Below are 23,533 nucleotides of genomic sequence, written 5' to 3'. Positions count from 1 at the left end.
TGTGTGTGTGTGTCCTGTGATGGATAGGGGGTCCAATTCAGGGTGTGTCTCCAAACATCAGGACTACAACGCTTTCTAGAGATGATGGAATGAAGGATTTAATGTTCAGACTTGTTCAAGGTACATTTTCAGGAGCAGTGTAAACACAAGGGGGACTCAAGGAGACCCCATAACAAACAGATGGGGGTCCAAAAAGTCCTAGATGTTTCTTTGGTGTGATCTGGACTGAATAATGAAGTGGAAGGATTTCATTGGGTCTAAGTATCACAACTAGGAATGGAATAGGCACATTTATTTTGAAGTTTTGATACTAAGCCTGTCTGTATTGGATAGTGTGTGTGTGTGTGTGTGTGTGTGTGTGTGTGTGTGTGTGTGTGTGTGTGTGTGTGTGTGTGTGTGTGTGTGTGTGTGTGTGGATAAACTCACCTCCTCCAAAGCAGTCACTGTGTTCCTACAGTGCACCATTCTGGTGGTGAAGTTGGAGGCCGTGGGTGATTTGTAATCTTCATTCGTCTCGGCTACAAACTCCGCCACGGTGATCTGGTCCGGCATCGTACAGTATATTCCTCTTTGTTTGCGAAAAAAAGAAAAAATCCGACTTTAATCCCACAATCGTACGTGTTTTTTACTGGTCCTTTCCCCCTTCCCGATGCAGAAATCTTATGAAATGGAAGGACGCGCGTCCCGGAGTGAGATCATTGCTGTATTGTGTGTACCGACCGGAGAATGAGGCACATCAGTAGGTCTCTGTCCTCCTGCTACCCCGCACTCGCTTTCTTTCAAACTGTCGGTAGAAACCACACATGTGACGTTCTTCTCATTTAGATCCCTCTAAAGTTGGCTCATCGGCCTCGTCCCGGCGCCGTGAAACACACCGGAGTGTGAGGATCGATAGCTGGTGCACTTGCAGGTCCGCCGCCGGTCAATTCAATGAAAAGCGCAGAGAATTGACAAAAGTGAAGGTGGAAGCTATTCAATGGAACAGCGTTGGCCAATCAAAAACTCGCACCGCAGGCTTCCAGCCAATCGGATGAGTCTGTAGGCGTGACCTCTTTTCCACAACCGCATGAGAGGGAAGTCTTTTTAAGGTGGAGACTCAGGGAAGAAAATCCCTAGTGTCCACACACAGACCTGCTTCCTCTAACCTTTGTTCTTTTTTATATTAATGGGCTGTTTATGGCTAATAAATAATATCTGAAATGACAGATGATTTTTACAAAAACAATTAAGAAATACAAAAATTATTCTCATGCTTTAAGGAAGATCCCAATGGCAGGTGTGTAATTAGGTCAAGTCGAGAAGCTTTTATTGTTATTTCAATCGCAGTACACAGTGAAATGAAACAACGTTCCTCAAGAACCCTGATGCTACATTAAACAACAATCACAGAAACAGAAAACACAGGGCTAAGGACTGGTGTCCTCGCCACATAAAGTGCATGTGTGCAACCTGGTGCAAACAGTGCAAAGACAACACAAGACAGTGCAAAGACAACACAAGACAGTGCAAAGACAACACAAGGACAACACAAGACAGTGCAAAGACAACACAAGACATTGCAAAGACAACACAAGACAGTGCAAGACAACACAGGACAGTTCAAGACAACACAAGACAGTGCAAAGACAATACAAGACAGTGCAAAGACAACACAAGACAGTGCAAAGACACTACAAGACAGTGCAAGACAACACAGGACAGTTCAAGACAACACAAGACAGTGCAAAGACAACACAAGGACAACACAAGACAGTGCAAAGACAACACAAGGACAACACAAGACAGTGCAAAGACAACACAAGACATTGCAAAGACAACACAAGACAGTGCAAGACAACACAGGACAGTTCAAGACAACACAAGACAGTGCAAAGACAATACAAGACAGTGCAAAGACAACACAAGACAGTGCAAAGACAACACAAGACAGTGCAAAGACAACACAAGACAGTGCAAAGACACTACAAGACAGTTCAAGACAACACAAGACAGTGCAAAGACAACACAAGACAGTTCAAGACAACACAAGACAGTGCAAGACAACACAAGACAGTGCTAGACAACACAGGACAGTTCAAGACAACACAAGACAGTGCAAAGACAACACAAAACAGTTCAAGACAACACAAGACAGTCCAAGACAACACAAGACAGTGCAAAGACAACACAAAACAGTTCAAGACAACACAAGACAGTGTGAAGACAACACAAGAACGTTCAAGAAAACACAAGACATTGCAGGACAAAACATAAAATAGTTCTGCCAGTAAACCTGTTATGACAAGACAAAGTGAACAAAATTGAACAGTAGCCAAAATGTAAACAAAATGTTGTGCAAAAGAGAAGTATAGCAGCAGTTCAGGAAAGATGTGCAAAAACGACATGTAAACAGTTTGTAGTAATGATGTGATCTTGGTGTAAAAACAAGGAGGTCACGCAGCATCGAGTTCAGGGCTTCACCTGTTTGTTTTATTTTTCCAAAAAGCAGTTGCAAACTGATATTTAACTCTGTTTTACTGTCAGGGGAAATTGATTGGAATCAGGCCTGAGTTGGGAACTAAGATTTCATACACTATATGGAGTCCTCAAAATATTCATAATTATTAAAAAAGATGAGAAGAAGAAAGATTATTACAAATGCATTTTGTTTTAATTTTGTACTGCCCTGAATATGCTATGTCACATCCAGATGTTCACATATAGTCCACCACAATTTAAACAAATGAACCAGTTCAAAAGTTCACATATGGTTGAGTCATCATACTATGTGTTGACCCGGATGATTAACAATATTGTGTGATAGTTGTTTATGAGTTCCTTGTTTGTCCTTGGAAGTGAAACTGAACATTTTTCTTTCTTGAAAAAAATATCTCCAAACACAGCATATTGCACCTTTTGATACATTTGACCCCTTCCCAACTGTGCCTATAAGATTTCTGGCTTCATCTGTGCACAAATAAAACAATACCAAAGTATTTAAAAAAGTGCAAATATCTGATTTTCAGAAGAAAAAAAACAACACAGTATATTAAAAGCATGGGGGTGTAAACATTTGACCAGGAGGATTAGTGTAAATTGTTAGTATTATATTTTCTTATGTCACCTCTAAAGGGCAATAAAAAATCATTAAGGGACTGATGAAGGGTGAGGAGGCCTGGGGTGCAGTCGGCATTCCAATTGATCTTAAAGGTGTTCAGTAGGGTTGAGGTCAGAGCTCTATAGCAGGCCTGTCTGTGAAGTATCATTTTTGTCACCTTTTTTTCTACTGTAGATGCTTTAATCATCAGTAATGTAATGTAATCTGGTGTTTACCTTTTGTATACCTTATGTACTTGATGATAAATGTGATCTAAAATCATTAACGTAGTGATTTTGTGATCTTGTGTTTACAAATGAAAGCTTTTTCTATCTGATTTGAGTTGATGAAAAATAAACAAAAAATCCCAAGTGGAATTTTAATTGTTGCAGCATTAATACATCATTAATCCAGACAAAATATACAGTGTCCAAAATATATGTGAAAAATGCAACGTTTATAAAGAACAGCACCATTTAAATATATCTATGATACGTGTCATCAAGGTTCATCTGCCACGAAGACATTTTGAAACAGAATAATATGAGTTTAAATCCCAGCCACACCAAGCTACCATTCCTGTGCCCCTGAGCAAGACCCTTAAGCCCATAGCTGCTCAGTTGTATGAATGAGATAAATGTAAGTCACTCTGTATAAGGGTGTTTGCCAAATGCCATAAATATATCACAAATATATATAAATATATATATTTTAAATGTCTTTTTACAGGCTGTAGGAGAAGTATAGTGTTTTTGTGCCACTGTGATCCTGCTGATGCAATACTTTACTTAGTCTGAAAAGAATATCTAGAAATACCTAAAATATTGTTTTTTTTTCTGTGTAGATTTCATTAGTGCAAAGGGAGATAAGTTACTAGAGTTTGTGTAGTAGCAGCAGGGGGTAAAATTCTCTAAATTTAGAACACAAGGCCTATTAGAGAAGCAAGCAGAGCATTATGGTCCTCTGCCTCCAGAACAAAAGACTAATTAAAATGATAATAAAACGAGAACCACAATCTTGATTGCAGTCCTCTTCACAAAAGCAGGCCTTTCCAATTATAGCCAGGCATATCATTACCATGACAGAGGGCCATTTCCAATCTAGTAAACAGTCAACCGCTATTCATGTAAATCATTTCATACTAGCTTAAATGTTAAATAATTCTATTACAGATTTTCCACTTCAGATCACGCTAGCGCGTAATAAATTATTCAATCCAACGAATATTATCCATTTGTTGGATTTGGGTGAGTCAGACTACTGTATGAGGAGAGGTTTAGTACATCCCCCAGTGGACCATTTTTGTTTATCTTGTCTGCTGACAAATAATCTCCATACAGACACCAATTCTACTGCAGTGGCATCAGACCAAGATCTGAGTGTGGTGTCACCTACAAAGCTCCAAAATGGATTTTCCTCAACTAACAGCATATGGAAAAAATAATAAAAACATAAAAATGGTTGTGCTTTTGTACAAAATGGTATATCTCAGTAAGTAAAACATGTGCCATCCAGAGCACCAGCTATAGAGCTGGTGCCAAATATGCCTGTTTGTCTGGCACTGCCAAAAAAGCTTCAAACATCATCAGCAGGAAACATTACCCAACAGCCAAAAGAAATTAAATTTTACCCCCAAACTGTATAGACTGGAATACATCATGCAGCAGCTGCTTGTATTCTGCAATAATTGAAAAGCCCAGCAAGGAAGGCAAGTCTGAATGGAAGAGTCAAATTTGGAGCCTCTAGTTTGCGGTCTCCCTTCAACAAATATGCAGATTGAATGTTTTTAAAGTCTAATCGTGATGAATTGTGAAGATTGGTTACGACAAACAAAATTGATAGGGAATAATAGTGAGAGCACTAGTGACAATGATTCTGTATCGCATTCTTATTTAATACAAAAGTTTTGATTGAAATGTATATTATTAAGTAAAATAAAGTATAATTGATGATTTGCATGAATTTTTACATTTTAATTCCAGTCAAATGTAATTTCAAACCATACCTCAAAAGAAAAGATCTGACCTTTAGTACAAAGCTGTTAACATGGTGAATATCACACAGTTGCTTACATTTAAATAAGGACCTAGTAAATATAATAAACATTCAATACTTTGAACATTCCTTCTTTGAAATATTTAAAAATGGCAGTTTTATATAATAAAAAAAAAACACCCCAGAGTTTCAGTGTTGTCTCAGAGGTTTGCTATATGCTAAAACAATCATTATAGCATTACTAGCCGGACATTTGCAGTTGAACCTTCCAGTAATTCCTATCCAGTAGATTTCTTTCAGTATTTCTAAATATGTTTTAAACAGGAAAACACAAATTATCTCATATAAACCACTTTCCTCTTTGCAGACAAACTTCCTTCCACAGTGTGCAACATGGAGTTAAAAATTCCCATAAGAAAAAATAACTATATTTACATAAGCAGCCATAACAGTTACTCTAAAGCCACAAAAAGGAAATCCATTTTTAAACCAGACTTTTGTTTTGTTTTGTTACTACACTATGACTATGTCTATAGATGGTGGTTCACTCATCAGAAAACACCATCTAGTTTTACACCATAATAACCATTTTGTATTGCATGGTGCATCATTTAATTATTATTCAATACCAGAGATGTGTCATGCGTTTACACATGAATAGTACATGGAGTGTGTTTTGTAAGCATTAGTTTTGTAATCAGTGCAAAATAAATTAGTCTAATCATTGGATTTGGGTGAGCTAGACTATAAGTAGAGGTTTAGTACACTCCCCATTGGGCCATTTTTGTTTTGTTTCTTTTGTCCAGATCTGCTGACAAATAATCTCCACACAGACACCAATTCTTCTGCAGTGGCCTTAAATAAAGACCCGAATCAGCTTAGTGTAGTGAATTCTGCCATTAAAAAATGCTTTTATGTAAAAAAAAAAATTGCATATGTTAGATCATTAGCATCAAGGGCTTAATTTGTGATCACGTGTGAAAAATATAAGATGGTAAAATACACCATCTTATTCACTGAAACTCTGAAACACTGAAAATCACATGTGAACTCAAAAATAAATGCACAATGATGTCATGTGAATCATGTACAATTGAAATATGTTTACTTTAGTCAAAATAAATAAATTATTATTTAAATAAATAAATATGGACATAAAGCACTTTCTCCCATTAGGGGTCGCCACAGCGGCTCATCCGTCTCCATACTACTATGTCCTCTATATCTGCCACTTTCAAACCAACTACCTGCATCTCTTCCCTCACCACATCCATAAACCCCCTTCATGGTCTTCCTCTTTTCTTCCTTCCTGGTGGCTCCATCCTTAGTATTCTCCTACCAATATACCCCATGTCCCTCCTCTGCACATGTCTAAACTATCTCAATTTAGCCCCCCCTTACCTTGTCTCCAAAACGTTCTGCATGTGCTGTCCCTCTAATAAACTCATTTCTAATAATGTCCATCGTCGTCACCCCCAATAAAAACCTCAACATCTTCAGCTCTGCTACCTCCAGCTCCACCTCCTGTCTTTTACTCAATGCCACTGTGTCTAATCCATACAACATCGCAGCTCACCACAGTCCTATAAACTTTCCCTTTCACTCTTGCCGATACCCTTCTATCACAAATCAGTCCTGTCACTCTTCTCCACCCACTCCACCCTGCCTGCACTCTTTTCTTCACTTCTCAAACACACTCTCCATTACTTTGCACTGTTGACCCCAGGTACCTGAACTCCTCCACCTTCACCACCTCTTCTCTCTACAACTGCACCACTCCACTGCCCTCCCTCTCATTCACACACATGTACTCTGTCTTACTCCTACTGACTTTTATTCCCCTTCTCTCCAGCGTGTACCTCCACCTCTCCAGGCTCTTCTTAATCTGCTCCCTACTCTCACCACAAATCACAATATCATCTGCAAACATCATAGTCCACAGAGAAGCCTGTCTGACCTCGTCCGTCAACCTGTTCGTTACCACTGCAAACAGGAAAAGGCTCTGAGCCTTGATGCAGTCCAATATTTACCTTGAACCTGTCTGTTGTTTCTCCTGCACACTTCACTGCTGTCACAGTGTCCTCATACATGTCCTGCACCACCCTCACATACTTCTCTGACACACCAGACTTCCTCATACAATACCACAACTCCTCTCTCGGCACCCTGTCATATGCTTTCTCTAAATCCACAAACACACAATGCAACTCCTTTTGACCTTCTCTATACTTCCCCATCAACATTCTCAAAGCAAATAATGCGCCTGTGGAGCTCTTCCTCGGCATGAAACCATGCTGTTGCTCACAGATGGTCACTTCTTCTCTCAGCCTGATCAACTTTATTCCCCTGTAGTTACTGCAGATCTGTACATCTCCCTTATTCTCAAAGATCGGTACCAGCACACACCTTCTTCATTCCTCAGGCATCCTCTCACCTTCCAAAATCTTGTTAAAATATCTCATTAAAAACTCCACTGCCATCTCTACTAAACATCTCTATGCTTCTACCAGTATGTCATCTGATCCAACCGACTTGTACAATCGTATTGATATCGTATGAAAGACTGCAAAATCAATACAATCAAAAATAAATGCACACAATAAATTATACATAAAATAATACAGTAAACAATAAACTGTAGATCACCTCCACTGTATTGTAATGTAATGTATTATGATTTGATATTTTTATATTATACATGTAACTATAATATAATGATATATGTGTATTTATAAATTATGCAAATATTATGATATATCTAATTATACACTGTATTATAATCCAATCTACCTTAGACTACATCTGCATATTTTGCACACATACATAGACCTATTTTTACAAACAATTACAATGGGAAATACCAATATGGACATTTTTGCACACATTCTTCGACCTCTTTATGATCGGAATACCAATATGGACCTAATTTACCTCTGCAGGATTTTGCACATGTCTTTCTATAATGTTACAGCACACACTGCACATGTTATACATGCACACACTTCTGTTTCTTGTACATTTGTAATTTACTGTATGTCTTGTGTCTTTGCCTGTTTTCTTTTTATTTGCCTGCGTCGAATATGTAGCAGAAATGAGCGAAATGAAATGAAAAAGCTGTCAGGCAAATCTGTTTAGCAGTTTAATGACCTGTCTAATGGGAAATAAATGTTCGTTATTTTGGTACACTTGGCACAAATGCTCTTTAGTCTTCTTACAGATGGGAGGAGTGTAAACAGTGTGAACAGTCAACTGGAGGGCTGAAAAGGTTTGATGCTGCAGTTGGGTTTTCAGTGGCAACAAAATGTGACCCAACAATTGGGAAACTGCAAGAAAAGGAAACAGACATTTAAGAAACAGACAATGATGCTATGCCATGAAAGGTTTTATTCCCTTACACTTCCCAACCCATCTATCAAATCATTGATTGCCTAAATTGCAGTGCTACACACTGGAGTCATTTTGTATAAAATAAAATTTTTGTTTGTTTTTTAATTTATCCAAGTACTGTACCATTAAGTACTGTACCATTAATTTATTCTTTTATACTGTCATTTTAACATTTCACATTTAGTAAGACTGCTTTCAGATATAGCACCCCATCATCATGGTTTAATATTACGGTTATTAATTTTTCACTATGTGTGCAGAAATTAGAAGTAATTAACTACACGCAATCTTGTTATAGTACCTGAGTGCAGGGTTCACATGGTTTAATTTTTGGGGTGAAATGAGACATTTCAATGCATTTGCTTGAGTAATTTTTATATATAACTATCAAAACATTGCGTTAAATTTGATTGCCATTTAGGGTTACAAATACAAATACAAATACAAATGCACAAATGCACAAATTAAATTCTGAGACCAGTCAAAATAAAGCTACTTCCTTTCTTGTTATGTTAATTTCAGACCTTCTTAATAGAAAATATACATATATATTATCATATACTATTATAGTCCAGAAATATAAGAAATAACAATTTTTCCCCACAACATTCTATCCCTACCTGTATGTAAACTTAGACACATCAAGGATTTGCAAAAGCCAACAGCTTTACTAAATGAGCTTTGTGGCTTCACAAACAATCAGGGAACACTGTATTGACTGATTAAACTGCAGAAGCTGCAGAATTCTTACTCCAGCAAACCCCACAGGTACACAGAGTATATTAACAGAGTAGACCTTGTAATGTACACTGAAGCTAAAAGCTCAAATCAATGGTACTCAATCACAATATGAGCTTTGGTGGTTTTAGCCGGATTGTTACGGAAATCTCACTGCCTGTCGTGTGTTACAGTAAAGCAGCTAGTATACCATGTTTTCCTGAGAGTGTTTGCTTTGTTATTTTAACCCTAACCCTAACCCAAGAAATTTTGTGTATATATATATATATATATATATATATATATATATATATACTAGGGGTGTAACGGTACATGTATTTGTGCCGAACCTTTCCGGTATAGTGCTTTCAGCACACATGTGCATCGAATGCAATTCCTTTTTAAATGTGGAACATAGTTTAAATCTGAGTTTCCTCAGGAATATATAGTGTATTAATTTATTTTCCCTAATAGTACCAAAATTAAGCTGAAACCTACTGCCCAGTAAATATTGTGTACCGTTGCACCCGTAATATTCACATTAAGTACAAAAAAATATTTTTGCTGTTTATTTATACATATTTATGACATTTGGGAGTTGCCCTTATTCAGAGAGATGTACAATCATTTCATTTATACTTCTGAGCATGTGAAGATTAAAGGCCTTGCTCAGGTGCCAGCAGTGGCAACTCCAGCACTTAAAATACTGAGCTACCATTCGAATCATTAATACAAGTCAAGAAGCAAACAGTTAAACAAGCAAAGGGGATAAGCTAGTAGTTCTTGAAGTGGAGTCAGGGGACCAAGTGTCTGTAAAGTTTACAGTTATTAAAAGGCAACTGAGTTGCAAAATATTAGTACATTAAACACAGTAAACAAATGTAAATATATTTACAGTAAACCACTGTAATGTTTTATATGGTATAAAAAAGCACAATCCATGTAATTTGTTCATTCTTTTGGAGATGGAGACTTATAAACGATGCAGGATACAGCCGAAAAGTTTGTAAGAGCTGCGATTTGACTTTCTGCGCCACCACAACTAGCTCAACTGGCTCAAATGTTCCACCTTAATCGAAAATACAGTTAATTCAGCAGTGGTTAATGAATTAGCGGAAGCTGGTAGAGACTGTTGTGGTTGTTCTGTGTGGAAGATTTTAAACTGTCATGCAGAAGGTTGTAGGTTTAAATCCCAACATTGATAAAGTTGTATGTTCAGGTCCTTGGGTTAAACCTCGAGTTTAGTTGTATCCTGTTAGTTGAAAACTTGCATGAGCCAGTGCACTGAATTGGTGTAAATATGTTTGTTGGTTATTGCAATAGTGTACAGTACATCTGTCAGGCGAAAGAACGTGCCGGAAACCGAAGTGAAATCCACAAGGCTTTTTAATAAGAAATAACAGGGCAAAGCACAAAACGGGAAACCGTAATGAAACCCCAGGTTTGCTAAACCAGGTGAGTGCTGTGATCAGGCAGATGCAAAACAAAACCACATAGAGTCACGTAGCCAACGACAAACAATACTGAGTAGCTTGGGTAGTCCGACAGTGTTCTGTTGCCTAAGCTGTAGAACGGACAATGAGATGGTGGAGGAACGGGGGTTATATAGCATGGGAACTGATGAGGGCCAGGTGTAGCTGATTAGTAAGTGGGAGAGTGGCTTGGAGTGATAGGTGAAGGTGTGGCTGGTGGATCCCTGACAATATCATTAGCATCCCTGTTACCAGCAAGCTCACTGAAAATATACAGTCAGTTTGTTTTTGCCTTTCAGGTTCTGTGAGCTTTAGTCATTAGTTGTCATTAGTAATCAGTTCAACTCAATTTTGTAACCAATTACAAACCAATGAAAACACTCCTTAGTCAAGAACTCAGGGACCAGAATTTATTAAGTGCTATCAACTCAACATGGCTGCTCTCAGCATTAACAATAAACAAATGTAGTGGTGTATGCACTAGATCAGAAAACATACACGTACTGTAAATATTATCCTGTGAAAGCTATAAGACTAACTATACATTTAGCTGACTAGCTAGCAAAACATAGAAATAATTCCAAATTCTGACTTCCTGCTTTCAGTTAGTCATGTGATGAGGTTGTAGGCTGAGGATCATTGTGAAGTGTAATGAAAATGTGAGAATTCAGAACACCAATTATTAAAATAAAAAAGTCCACACTTATTATACTGTAATAGATATACATGAGGGAGATAAAATGATATTTACAGATGAATTACATGTAGAAGGATGGTACAATTGAGTAATTTTTGGGTTAAAAAAAGGATCAGTGACAAAATTTCATCTTTTTTTTTTAGATCACTCAGAGTAAGTTCTCTCTCTCTCTCTCTCTCTCTCTCTCTCTCTCTCTCTCTCTCTCTCTCTCTCTCTCTCTCCTCTCTCTCTCTCTCTCTCTCTCTCTCTCTCTCTCTCTCTGGGTTCATCAGGTTCACTGAATGTAAATGTCCTTATTGCTCCCAAGAGAGGAACTGCTCCAAGGAAGGTACCATAATTTCATGTGACCATGGCAACCCCTAATCATGCTGAAAAATAAGATCTGTCATTCAGAAATTTATATTTAACTGTACATCATTTTATAGTACTGCTTCACTGATAATAAAGATACAACTGATTGTTGCATACCAATTTCTTCACCTTTTCACTTAGCACTGGCCCGAGTGGTCCGATCCAGCAGACGAGCTCCTGTAGCTCAAATTACCGAAGAAGTTAATGATGTTAAAGATCAAGTGGTCAGAACTGTTTTGGCAGCAAAATGCATTAATCAGCATAAATCATTAGTTTAATAACTACAACATTTAAATAGTATATTTTATATAGTATATTTATTCCATTGTATTATTCTTTTTTAAGTCAATCAATCAATATATGCTGTCCAAACAAAAAATATAAGCATAAATGAATGACCTAAGCCTTCTGCACAGTATAGTATCATAGCAGTATTGGTTTATTGATTTCAGTGAGGTAAACCACATTAAATATGTTCCCTCTGGGAAAAAAAACAATTCTGGAAAAGCCTCTTAGTTCAATTACCAAGCTCCTATAGTCAAAACACTTTTAAGAGCAGAATATAGCGTAGCAATTTCAATAAAATTGTGAAAATACACACTATTAGTGCCTTCTTTTGTAGCTTTTCTCTTCCTATTTTAGACATGACACTGAGAGGCACAAAAAGAAGACACGATAGGTTCCACCAGAGAAACATACAGATGTGTATGAATGTGTCAAGTGTCTCTGTTTTGTCAAAGCTGTAAATTTGTGTATGTATGTAATGTACAGCATTTCTGAAGATTTTTTGAGGTCATTACTCATACATGCTCCTGCCTAAGAAACCAGTGGCAGGAAGCATCACTATGATATACGAAGACACTTTAATCTGTTTTTTTTAGGATGATTTCTTATTATGAAGAAAAATCTGGATTGAATCTACAACAGTTGTACTGTAAGGCTGGTTGGTGATGGACCCACAGAGAGAGAGAGAGAGAGAGAGAGAGAGAGAGAGAGAGAGAGAGAGAGAGAGAGAGAGAGAGAGAGAGAGAGAGAGCGAGCGAGAGAGAGAGAGAGAGAGAGAGAGAGAGAGAGAGAGAGAGAGAGAGAGAGAGAGAGAGACGCACCTGTAATGACTTTCCGTGGAGACTTTTTTTAAGCTGTAAGGGTCATTGAGCTGGACTCTGGAACATTCAGAGAGACTCCTCTCTGACTGTGTGCTCTGTCTAAGAAAGCACAAAGGAGAAATTCTTCCACAGCTGGGGCAAAGTTGCCATGGAGACAACACTGTCAACCTGTCATCTCCTCCTGACAAATATTTAATTGGTTCTGCACTTAGGTGAGAAAACTCTGTATATGTTAGTCTATGCAAAAATGTCAGTATCCTCATCCTCTGTATGTATGCTACTGTCTGTCCATCTTACTGTTATAGCATGTCAAGCTGTCTCGCTCTTCCTTTCCCTTTCTCTTTATGTGTTTCTATTCCCTCTCTCTATTAATAATTCTGTATTAAAGTTCATGATTTATGAATGCTCCATTGAAACTGGGTTAGACTAGCAGGACTGAGTCATTGACAAAGCATTAATCCCTCGATTAATTCTTTCCCTTTCCCATGTGATGACAAGTTTTCCATATGTGATCGCACGTGGAAAAATTGTGAACATGCATCTCGACACCTTATGTCCTTAAACTGCACACGATCTCAGGTAAACACATTATTGTTTCCCAATATGCTGTGTTGAAAAAATCTTGGAAAAACAAACAGGACACTAAACATATAACGTACAAAAACAACATAAGGACAAAATTACCAAATGAAAACAAAAAACAAATAAAAAAAAAAACCGCATTACTTGTGATGTGTGTAAAATATAACGTAATGCTCACGGGGATTTTCTGTGAGGGGCTTTCAAAAATGAATCACCGGTTTCATTGGCTTCAGAACTGGTAATCATCCAACTTCTTATAACTATTTCACACACACACAGTTTTTTTTTTGTTTGTTTTGTTTTTTACAGAAAAGCAAATATAGCACAAAAAATTCTTAAAAACTTAAAATCTTTTTTTTATCAGCACAACATTTCCTGTGTAACATAATAAATATTTAGTTCTGATATCCACCCCAGTAACACAGTCATACATCTGAGTCCAAATATTTATTTTATGAACACACATTCCTCACATCAGAACAGTTTACAGGCTCTCGACCAACACCTGAAAAAGAAAGAATACTCTTCTTACTACAAAACAAAAACCTGACACTGGCTTGTATAACAGTTTTTATTATTACGTTTAGCAGGGCCTTTAGGTAAAACAGCTAACTGCTAAATAATCTTTCCATTTGTTAATACTATTTTTTATTTCAGCTTCTCCCGTTAGGGGTCGCTATAGCGGATCATCCGTCTCCATACCCACACAAAATGACTACAGTACATGATATCAATCAAAGCACATCACTTTACAGCCCCAATATCTATCTATCTATCTATCTATCTATCTATCTATCTATCTATCTATCTATCTATCTATCTATCTATCTATCTATCTATATGTATATATATATAATAAATGATAATTTTATAATAATCTGTTGTTTAGGTTGCCAATGGTTCATCTGAAAAACACTATTTTTGTATACCAAAAACTATACAAGTGCCACATGGATAAACATGGCTTTCATTATATTTATCATATTATTATTATTATTATTATTATTATTTTACAAGTATTACACATACACTACAGAAGGTTGTGGACACCTGGCCTTGAGATTTGTATGTGCTTTTTGAAAAAGTCAAAGTCAAATCCAAGAGATATGTAAAAAACTACACTGCAGCACAATACAATTGCTAGAGGAAATTGATTTCTAATGAGGAAAATATATATATATACATATATATATATATATATATATATATATATATATATATATATATATATATATATATATATATATATATATATATATATATAAAAATGAAATGTTTTTATGTCTTACTGACAAACACTACTTGAAACAGATTCCTTTTCTACCTATTGGCAAGTGAGAGTGGAAAAACAGGAGTAGAAATAGTGAGCAAACTTTTGGTCTAAATTTACCATTCCAGGAAGAAAATAACACCAAATATAATTAAATTTCCCAGGCAGCAAAACAATGAGCCAACTTTATTCAGTCCACAGTGACAGGGTTGTTATAAAATTGGCTTCTTTGACTTTTGGTCAGTGTTGACCCAACATTTGCAGCCTTTTTCAATAAAAAATGATCCTTTGCCATTAGTAGGCCAGCATTGAATCAGCTTTAGCAGGATTGCTATGAATAGATCTAATTTCCCGACGTTGCCACACACCCAGTATTGTATAGAAAGAGACAAAATAGCCAATTTGGTTCCTCAACAAGGTTTTCAAGAGTAATTTTAAGAGAAATTGAATGTGATATTAAATATAAGCACATCAGGTAGGTAGTGTTTTAGTGTTGAAAGATCATGAAAAGAAGATTTATTAATAAAGGAGGTCTAACTGGACATTGTGAAATGAAAGGAATTCACCATGTTGTCTGTCATCTCTCATCACAAGCACATGGTGGCAGTGTCTGACTGCTATAGAATTCATTGTCTCTCTCTCAGTGCGTTGGTTTAGAAACAATTTATCCTCTATAATTTTAACAGTCTTGTACATTCACCCCAGGTTCAGCATATCACTGTAATACTGTTATATTGTTTGTATGAGCTGTGAGGAAGTTAAGATAGGTCTCTGGGTCTGTTCTATACTGTCGGAGTGCAGATTTAATATTTTGTATTTACCTAAATTAATACTGTATATTGTTATTAAAAATGTAATCAGCACAAGGTCGCAAACATCCTGAACCATCTAGAGACGTACCGGTGCCAATTGGATCCCACTTCATCTAGAGTTTGGACACTGGACCTCCTTGAGTGTTTAAAGGCTCTGGCATGGGGAAGCTGGTGTTGGATCTGTGATGATTGGAAATGTTGAGCTATTTAATGAGTGTCTTGGATGCTCCTAGTTTTATAACCACAAATGACTGTATAAGACTGTAGAAAAGACATTATTTATAATCTTACATTCCAGTGCTCATGTTAGTTCTCACTCTCCAGTGTTCTGTATTGTTCAAAGACTATAATCACACTCTTGATGTCACCCAAATGAGGATGGGTTCTACTTTTGAGTCTGGTTCCTCTCAAGGTTTCTTCCTCGTAACATCTAATGGAGTTCTTCCTTGCCACAGTCGCCACGGCTGCTCATCAGGGATAAATACACATCGTTCACCTTAACTCTTAAATTCTGTAAATCTGATTTGAGACAATGTCTGTTGTGAAACGCGCTATAGAAATAAACTTGACTTGACAAGGTTTGAAATCTGACTGAAAATGGCTTAGTCATATATATATATATATTATACATGGTGCATGGTGCATGATCTATTCACACCTCACACTGGGAACATGTTAATAATATATATATATATATATATATATATATATATATATATATATATATATATATATATATATATATATATATATATATATATATATATATATATACGGTAATATATAAAATTTTTACACATTAAATATACTTGTTCAAACCTGGTAAATTTAAAAAGAACATATGCAGATACCAGATCAAACCAGGGTCCCTGAATCTGTAACCCATTCATATGTGCTGCCACATGACATTTAGTTATGTTTCATAGTAACTAGTCTTTGATTAGAAATAATAAAGCGAAGCATTTTACTTTGTGACCAAATCTTGTTTGTTAAAATTACTAAACTTGTTGTTAAAATTTGTTAAAATTACCTTCTTATGGTTGAACTTTCACTCTTGTAGATCATTTACCCTTGTGTTTATTGTTGCAATATTGTTGTTGTCAAAAAATGCAAGTAAAAACTTCACTGCAGATTCTTCCCTGTAGTTATGTAAATATGAATCTGGCCAAATGTTTTTAACCCAACAGTGTTGCTGAGAAGTCAAAAGAATTCCATGCTGTTGTGGCTGATATGTCTATCAGCCCCACACACTTACTCTTCAGTGTCACTGCTGCAGTGTACTAATGGTTCTCTACCCAAATAATATCAGGCCCTGTGGTGATCGTTTTTCTGAGATAGCAGGCATAAAGCTGGGTAAACAAGCTGTAATCAAGTGCAGCAATTGCAACAAATTGATTACTTATAATACCTGTATACATACTTAACTGTCTAACATGGGAGGTATATCCAGGAAAAAAGTACTGGTCGAAGTATAGTATATAACCAGAGACGACTGATTGGAAGGAGTTTTTAAGCAAAGTCCTGAAACCCCAGCTCAATTAAAATCAGAATCAGAAAGAGCTTTATATATATATATATATATATATATATATATATATATATATATATATATATATATATATATATATATATATATATATATATATATATATATATATATATATACAAAATAAAATAAATAAATCTAAAAGAATAAAAAGTATTATTGCAAATGTTGTATTAAGAAATATAAATAAAGAGTATTTATTTAAATAAAATAAAATAATTGCCAGTCTCTTTTAATAAAGGATGTGTTCCAAATGCAAATGTAAGTAGAAAAATACATGTCAATGATGACCCTATGAGTTTATTAGCAGTTTGGGGCGTTTTAGTGTTTGTTGATTATATAATCATATATCGTTTTCGAAATGCAAGAAGAAGTCTCGTAAAAGTCTTAAGCTAAATGCATGAAAAAGCTAAATACATGAAACACACAATTATTTCCCACTTTTATTACTGCACTATTACCCCGGCAGAGCTGCGAGCTGAGTAGGCGGAGTCACAATGTAATGGGTGGGAATGGACGCGCAACCACGCCCACACGGGATCAAGTACAAATAGCTTCCTTCTTCGTTTGTAAGTGCACTACTTTGGCAAACAAATGCTTCTAATCCTACAGCCTATGTAGTGCACTATGTATGCATTCAGGTGCGAGCCGTGGTTTGGAGCTGTTGCGCCTCGGACAAGTTCCCGAGAGGAGAGCAGTGAGGCAGACAGCGCGCAGAGGAGAAGAGGAGGAGAGGAGGAGAGAAGAGAGAAAAGAGAAAGAGAAAGAGTGGAGAGGCGACTGGATAAGGGGGATTCAAAGGACTTATTTTTTTCCCGAAACGGATTCGGTGTGAAAGTAAAGGATTTATCAGACAGTCATGGCAACTGAGACGACGTCTTGTACAGGCTCCACTCTGCTGCAGCCTCTCAGCGACATGATTGACCTTCCTCTGGATCAGGTATACTGATACTTCTTTATTCATCTATTATTATTATTTATTAAAGCTAATTCCGTATTGCTGACTTCCAAGCTAGCGGGCTAGCATTCTCCTTCCCATTCCACTGTTTTGTAAAGTGATCATGTAATGGTTTTGTCCACACAGTGCGCTTGGGCAGAGAGAAGCTGTAATGTCACTGCATGTCGTCCTTATTTCAGTTCTTCTCCTTCAAAACACAGCAAGGATTACATTAGAGTTAGCTGTGGGATAGAGCTAGCTAACTATCACCATCACTTCTATTTCTATCAGCCTGGGATCAGCTTAAACACGAGATCAGATCAGATGAGAGGCTGAGTTTGGCTTCAGATCAGACCTGAGTCAAGATCAGACACCAGTCAGGACTTGACTCCAGTAAGGATCAAGCAGCAGTCAGGGTTAGACACCCTCTCGTGATCAGACATCAGCCAGGATCAAGCTCTAGTTATGTATGATCAGACAGCAATCAGACTTCAATTAGGATCAGAGACCATTATGGATCAAGCAGCAGTCCGGGTTAAACACTGTACCGGATCAGACATCAGCCAGGATCAAGCTCTAGTTATGAGTGATCAGACAGCAAGCAGATATTAATAAGGATCAAGCAGCCTTCAAAGTTAGACACAAGACATGATCAGACATTAGTAAGGATCAGACACTAGTTAGTTTTAGCCTCTAGTCAGAATTGGGCTCCAGGCAATGTATCATTACTACCAGGATAAGACGCTAGACTCTATCTGGACCAGAAACCAGTTAGAATCAAACACCAATCAAGATTGGACATGAGTCCAATTCAGGCTTTTCATCAAGGATCAGACTGCGTCATATTTGGAACTTTATTTTACTCATGACAGTATTTTAAACAGCTTTCTGGTCTGTTTTTATTATAATAAAGAGAATTGAATGCATAGTTTTGTGGTTAGTGATATACACTCGACTGTTTGCTCTCCACCAGGAGTCTGGGAAGAGTAGACAAAAGTGTGTGTCTTTATTCCACTGATTGCGTTTAATCCATAACAAGAAGTAGTGTTTAAATAACAGTAGTGTGGTTTGTTGGTGGAAAGTTGTGGAAGAAGGAAAAAACAAGAAAAGCTGGACCCATGACCACATGCACATCACTTTCTCTAACATTGACATCCTTCAGGTGACATTGAATAAGTCTTAGTCTCGTGATGACTGCAGCACTCCAAAATGTCGGGTGTGTCCGAGCTGGTCTATCGCACACGGGATAGTCAATTTCTTAACACGCTCAAATGTTCCATCTGTCTGTGTGTCTTTTATACATTTCACTCGTCTTTGTGTGCCGTTGATGTTTATGACTAAAGTCCAGTGTTGACTTGGGTATAGTGTTTATTAGAAGGATCACGGGGAGGTTCATCTGTCGTTACAGTTAATCGTCTGGTGAACACATTTGACAAATGTATTACATGTAAATGGAAGTTTAATACTTCAGTGGTTGGTGGTGGAAAAAAATGACACTAATTAAACACTTGCTTACGAAATCATCATCATTTCTGAGTGCAAGAAATCGGATGAAAGGTACAAACTGTACATAACTTAAATACACACCTAACATAAATGTTCAAATATAGAAAATAATGCAAAGTAATGAACAAATAGAAAAGTATTGTGTTATGTTTATGATGTTCGGTACTTCTTTAATAATATATCGTCATGATATATTGTCGGAAAAGTAGGTGCATATGATAAAACGCTACGAAAAAGACACGAGGCTGCTTATAGCCGTTTTTTTGGGAGTCTTGGAACACATACACAACGTAAGGCAAGGTGTTTCTCTACGGGTTTGTTTGCAGTACACCAGGTAGGTAAACACCTGTGATCCAACCCGACAGGCAAGACATGAGCATGAGCAATTTGTCAATAAATAGACGGACTGTGATAAGCGTAGGCTCGTCCGTCCTTCCTATGACTCATCACGAGTCGACACATCCGAGCGTCATACAGACACTCGGGTTTAGCTTCTCGTCAGCGTTTTGGCAGGAATGCATGCTGCTATCTCCACCCAAATTTTGGAATGTAGAGGGAAAGAGAGAGATCGTCACACCGCTAAGAAATCCGCCTTCCTTCTTCTCTGTGAGCAACGGAAAACAAAGAAAGAACAATAAGCGTCAACTTTCTCATGCTGAGTTTGCAGGTTTTTCCTTCTCGTCCTATTTTCGATGCATCCTGCAGCTCCTGCGATGGTGAACGTCCGAGGTGCTGTTTTGTTTTTGATCTTCTTTTTTTTTATATATATAACTGCCATTTATGAATATTTATGAGATTTTTGTTTCAGTGCCAATTCTTATGATATTAAACACGAATCAAGCAATGAAACAAGGATGCCTTTTCACACTGAAATAAGAGCCAGTTTTCTCTTTCCTTTTCCACTTGTCACCCCTTTGATATACGTATCCGTGTCTGAGAGTTTTATCGCTTAGGAGACGTGTGGGGAAAAAAACCGATTACGCACGTCCCAGTGATAAACATAATTCGTTCCCCGATTGAGGCTCTGACTTATTACTGTACACATTTCAAACCCGTAGGTGATCATTTTCTTAGCTGAGAATTTTAGTGGTAAGTAATGAACTCCTGAGCCTTTTTCAGGAACGAGATAGAAGCTTCTGAATGTGACGCTTCGCGTATGTAGTATAATCACACACTCATTCAGAAAGTAAGAGAGTTTTACTGAAAAACAAACCTTTAAAGTGCTAGCTTTTCCAGCCATATCTGGTTCTTTCCCAAACTGTTACTACAAAGTTGGAGGAACACAAGTGTTAAAGATGTATTGGATGTGGTAGCAATAAATTTTCCCTTCACTTGAACTAGGAGACCCAAACTTCTTGGAGCGATCTCTCTGAAGATATGCATATCGAGTCACCTGCTCCAAGCTTTGACCTCAGCTCTACTGAACACCTCTGGGATGAATTGGAATGTTGACTGCACAACAGACCTTTACAGCAGATTTCACTAATGATCTTGTTTCAGAATGCTCACAAACCCTCAGCCACTCTCCAATATCTAAGGGAAAACCTAAATGGATGAATGAAGTGTCTGTGACTATTGTAAACCAACAAACAGGGAATATTTCCACGTCAATGAAAGTTTTCTGAGATCAGGCCCACAAACAAGCCCAGAATCAGTCCTGGGTGTGAACTTGGAGTATTTGGGCCAAGTTTAAAAGCAAACTCAATCGTCATAGTTTATTTTCTGATGGATTAACATCGACATCTTACATGTAAATATAAATGGTTTAGTTTTAAACACGATTCTGACTCACAAACAATCTGCTTCTACTGGTAAAGTTTTTCTAAACGACCACACTAGCAGATGAAGCATGGTTTACTGCAGCTGTCTAGAAACGATCAGTAATTACAATCAGCCGTGACTTCAGAAGGTCAAATACCCGACCCTTAAAACTCTGACTGACACTGGAGAATTGTGGTCTTTAAACTTTCACACAAAGCCATTGTGCTTTTTGGTTTACGTGACATGATATTGATTAGGGTTTCCTTCAGCCCATTTTTGTTTACTTCGGCGGGTTCGTGTGTAGCGTATCCTCGCGTCTGTGCTTCCTCCTGGTTTCACAGCGCTAGCAGCTAGCGCCAGGCTACACTCCGATTTCTCAGAGGAGGACGAAGCGCTCGCTCTCTCCTTAGACTTAATTGTGCGTGTCTCGGGACTGACTGATTTCTATTTGCTGTACTGTGCTGCCATGTTGCTAATGTTATTTTCCCCCTCGATGCACGAGAGTTCGTTTAGGTCAGTACTGATTTAGAAAGACATAACCATTCATTAATAATGCGTCGAGCTTGTAGGACATGGCTTAGCACGAGCAGTCTAAATGTTGAGATGTCCAGCTTTGGAAGATCAGAAGATTAGTCTGGTGCAGTTTTTCTATCCTTCAAGCTTTTTTCTGAATGTGGCTTGAATTTGCAAGAAAGCCTCTGACTGTTTATATATTCAGTCCATGATACAAATCACTGAACATTGGAAGCTTGATGGACACGTGGTTATAAGATCTGTGTGTGCTTTTTGAAGATCCCATTCCACATTTAGTCCCCAGTTACTTTTATTAATAACAGTCTCTTCTTTTAAGAAGTTCCACTAGCTTTTGGAGTGTGGTTGTGGAAATGTTTTACCACAAGGGAGCAGTTCAAGTCAGATACTGATGTAGGTGAGGTAAGGTGAGGAGGCCTGGGGTGCACTGTGCATTCCAATTCATCCCAAACGTGTTCAATATGGTTGAGGTCAGAACTCTAAAGCAGGCCACTCAAGATCTTTTACTCCAAACCATGAAAACCATTTTTTCATGTGAACAGGAGCATTCTTATGCTGGGACAGATTTGGGTCTGCAAGATAAAGTGAAAGAAAAGTTTAGCGCTACTGCATCCAAAGACATCCTATACAATTGCGTCCCTCTTACTTTGTGGCACCAGTTTTCAGAAGAACCACATATGGCTAGAAAAGTCAGGTGTCTCGATACTTTTGTCCATATAGTGTACGTGTGGACACCAGAAACGCCTTAACCACCAAATTATAAGTCGTACTCAAACAGTCATGCTGTAACTGGCATCTGATTTCCGTCCGCTTTCCCTTCGTGATTTTAAAGAAGGACTTCATCCTAACGCATTCAGTACTTTTGTCCGAGATATTTGCGACAGGCTTAGCAATTCCCGTGCCAGTGTGACAACCAGTACTGTATTTTAGCTCTTCCTTTGACATGTTGACATCACAACGAGATATTGTTAACGCGAGCGCAGTTACAATGATGTTCAGTAAAAGAAATGAAGAATTCAAACACAAAGGATAACACAAAAGGTCTTTGTGTTGACTCCAATACACTAGAGCACGCATCATTTTCAAGTGAAGTCATACATTATTTAGAAAAGCGCCAAAGCGCCACAGGTGTTAAGTACGTTTGAGTGCGATTAACACAAAGCAGCTACTTGGTGATGTACAAGATGACGAGCATGATTCTATTAATGGTATTCTTGGCATGAATATTGATGCTACCAAGGATTTTTGCAGAGTTTTACAGGACTGACTACATTTCTACATTATTACTCACTGTAGGTAGAGATGAAGCATGAGGTCGAAGCAAATCCCAATCGCTCTATTATTGGTTGCCAGTCAAAGAAACCACCAGATCTGATTGGGCTAATTCGATTTTTGAAGGCCATTTTCGAAAATCTTTTAACCTTGAAGCCTATTTTAAGGGAATTCCTGGTGTACAAAGGAACAACATGAAGTACAAGACTCACTGGCAGTAGGCACCCAAGGAGATTTTTAGATTGAAACATTTGTATATTTTCATTTTGTTAAACTGCAGAAGTAGGCATTACAGCCGTCTGCCGAAACTCGCAGGAGTTACGTTCTAAGGCGAGCCTCAAATATCCGCAAATTTTGGACGCACCCCCCCGCAACCCCTGTGGTACCTTACGGACCTCATGAATTCATCTAGACATTATGTCATTGTTATAAACGTAATAGTGTACAATATTGGACCAAATACATAGTTTAAAATGTTATTTCTAACGTAAGATTTTAAGAAGATAATCCGCAAC

The 23,533-nt window shown here is 37.5% G+C and overlaps 2 protein-coding genes and 2 long non-coding RNA genes across 12 annotated transcripts in view; 1 reads left to right on the top strand and 3 right to left on the bottom strand.

Annotated features, from left to right (window-relative positions):
* Nucleotides 1–986, bottom strand: part of asap2a (ArfGAP with SH3 domain, ankyrin repeat and PH domain 2a) — a 75,564-nt gene extending 74,578 nt beyond the window's left edge. For 4 of the 9 annotated variants that reach the window (XM_083543626.1, XM_083543629.1, XM_083543632.1 and 1 more), the window contains exons 1-2: nt 721–985; nt 427–568 (exon numbers count right to left, since the gene is read on the bottom strand). In XM_083543626.1, coding sequence (XP_083399752.1) covers nt 427–568; nt 721–737 — 159 coding nt within the window. In that variant the 5' untranslated portion in view covers nt 738–985. Of the gene's footprint in view, nt 1–426 lie in introns of all 9 variants that reach the window. The other 5 variants (XM_083543627.1, XM_083543628.1, XM_083543631.1 and 2 more) reach the window with 3 other exon arrangements.
* LOC310727394 overlaps nt 1–23,533 on the bottom strand; it is a 766,835-nt gene that overhangs the window by 160,447 nt on the left and 582,855 nt on the right. The window lies entirely within an intron of this gene.
* Nucleotides 17,650–23,533, top strand: part of mboat2a (membrane bound O-acyltransferase domain containing 2a) — a 64,884-nt gene continuing 59,000 nt past the window's right edge. The window contains exon 1 of the mRNA XM_083543705.1: nt 17,650–17,951. Coding sequence (XP_083399831.1) covers nt 17,871–17,951 — 81 coding nt within the window. The 5' untranslated portion in view covers nt 17,650–17,870. The remainder of the gene's footprint in view (nt 17,952–23,533) is intronic.
* LOC310727398 lies at nt 17,741–20,293 on the bottom strand. The gene is made up of 2 exons (XR_014534012.1): nt 19,680–20,293; nt 17,741–19,459 (listed from the first exon to the last, which is right to left on the bottom strand). It is a non-coding gene; the product is annotated as an uncharacterized lncRNA (long non-coding RNA).

Source organism: Silurus aristotelis (assembly GCF_946808225.1).
Source record: "Silurus aristotelis genome assembly, chromosome: 6".
NCBI classification, from domain to species: Eukaryota; Metazoa; Chordata; class Actinopteri; order Siluriformes; family Siluridae; genus Silurus; species Silurus aristotelis.
This window is presented reverse-complemented; position numbering and strand designations above follow the sequence as displayed.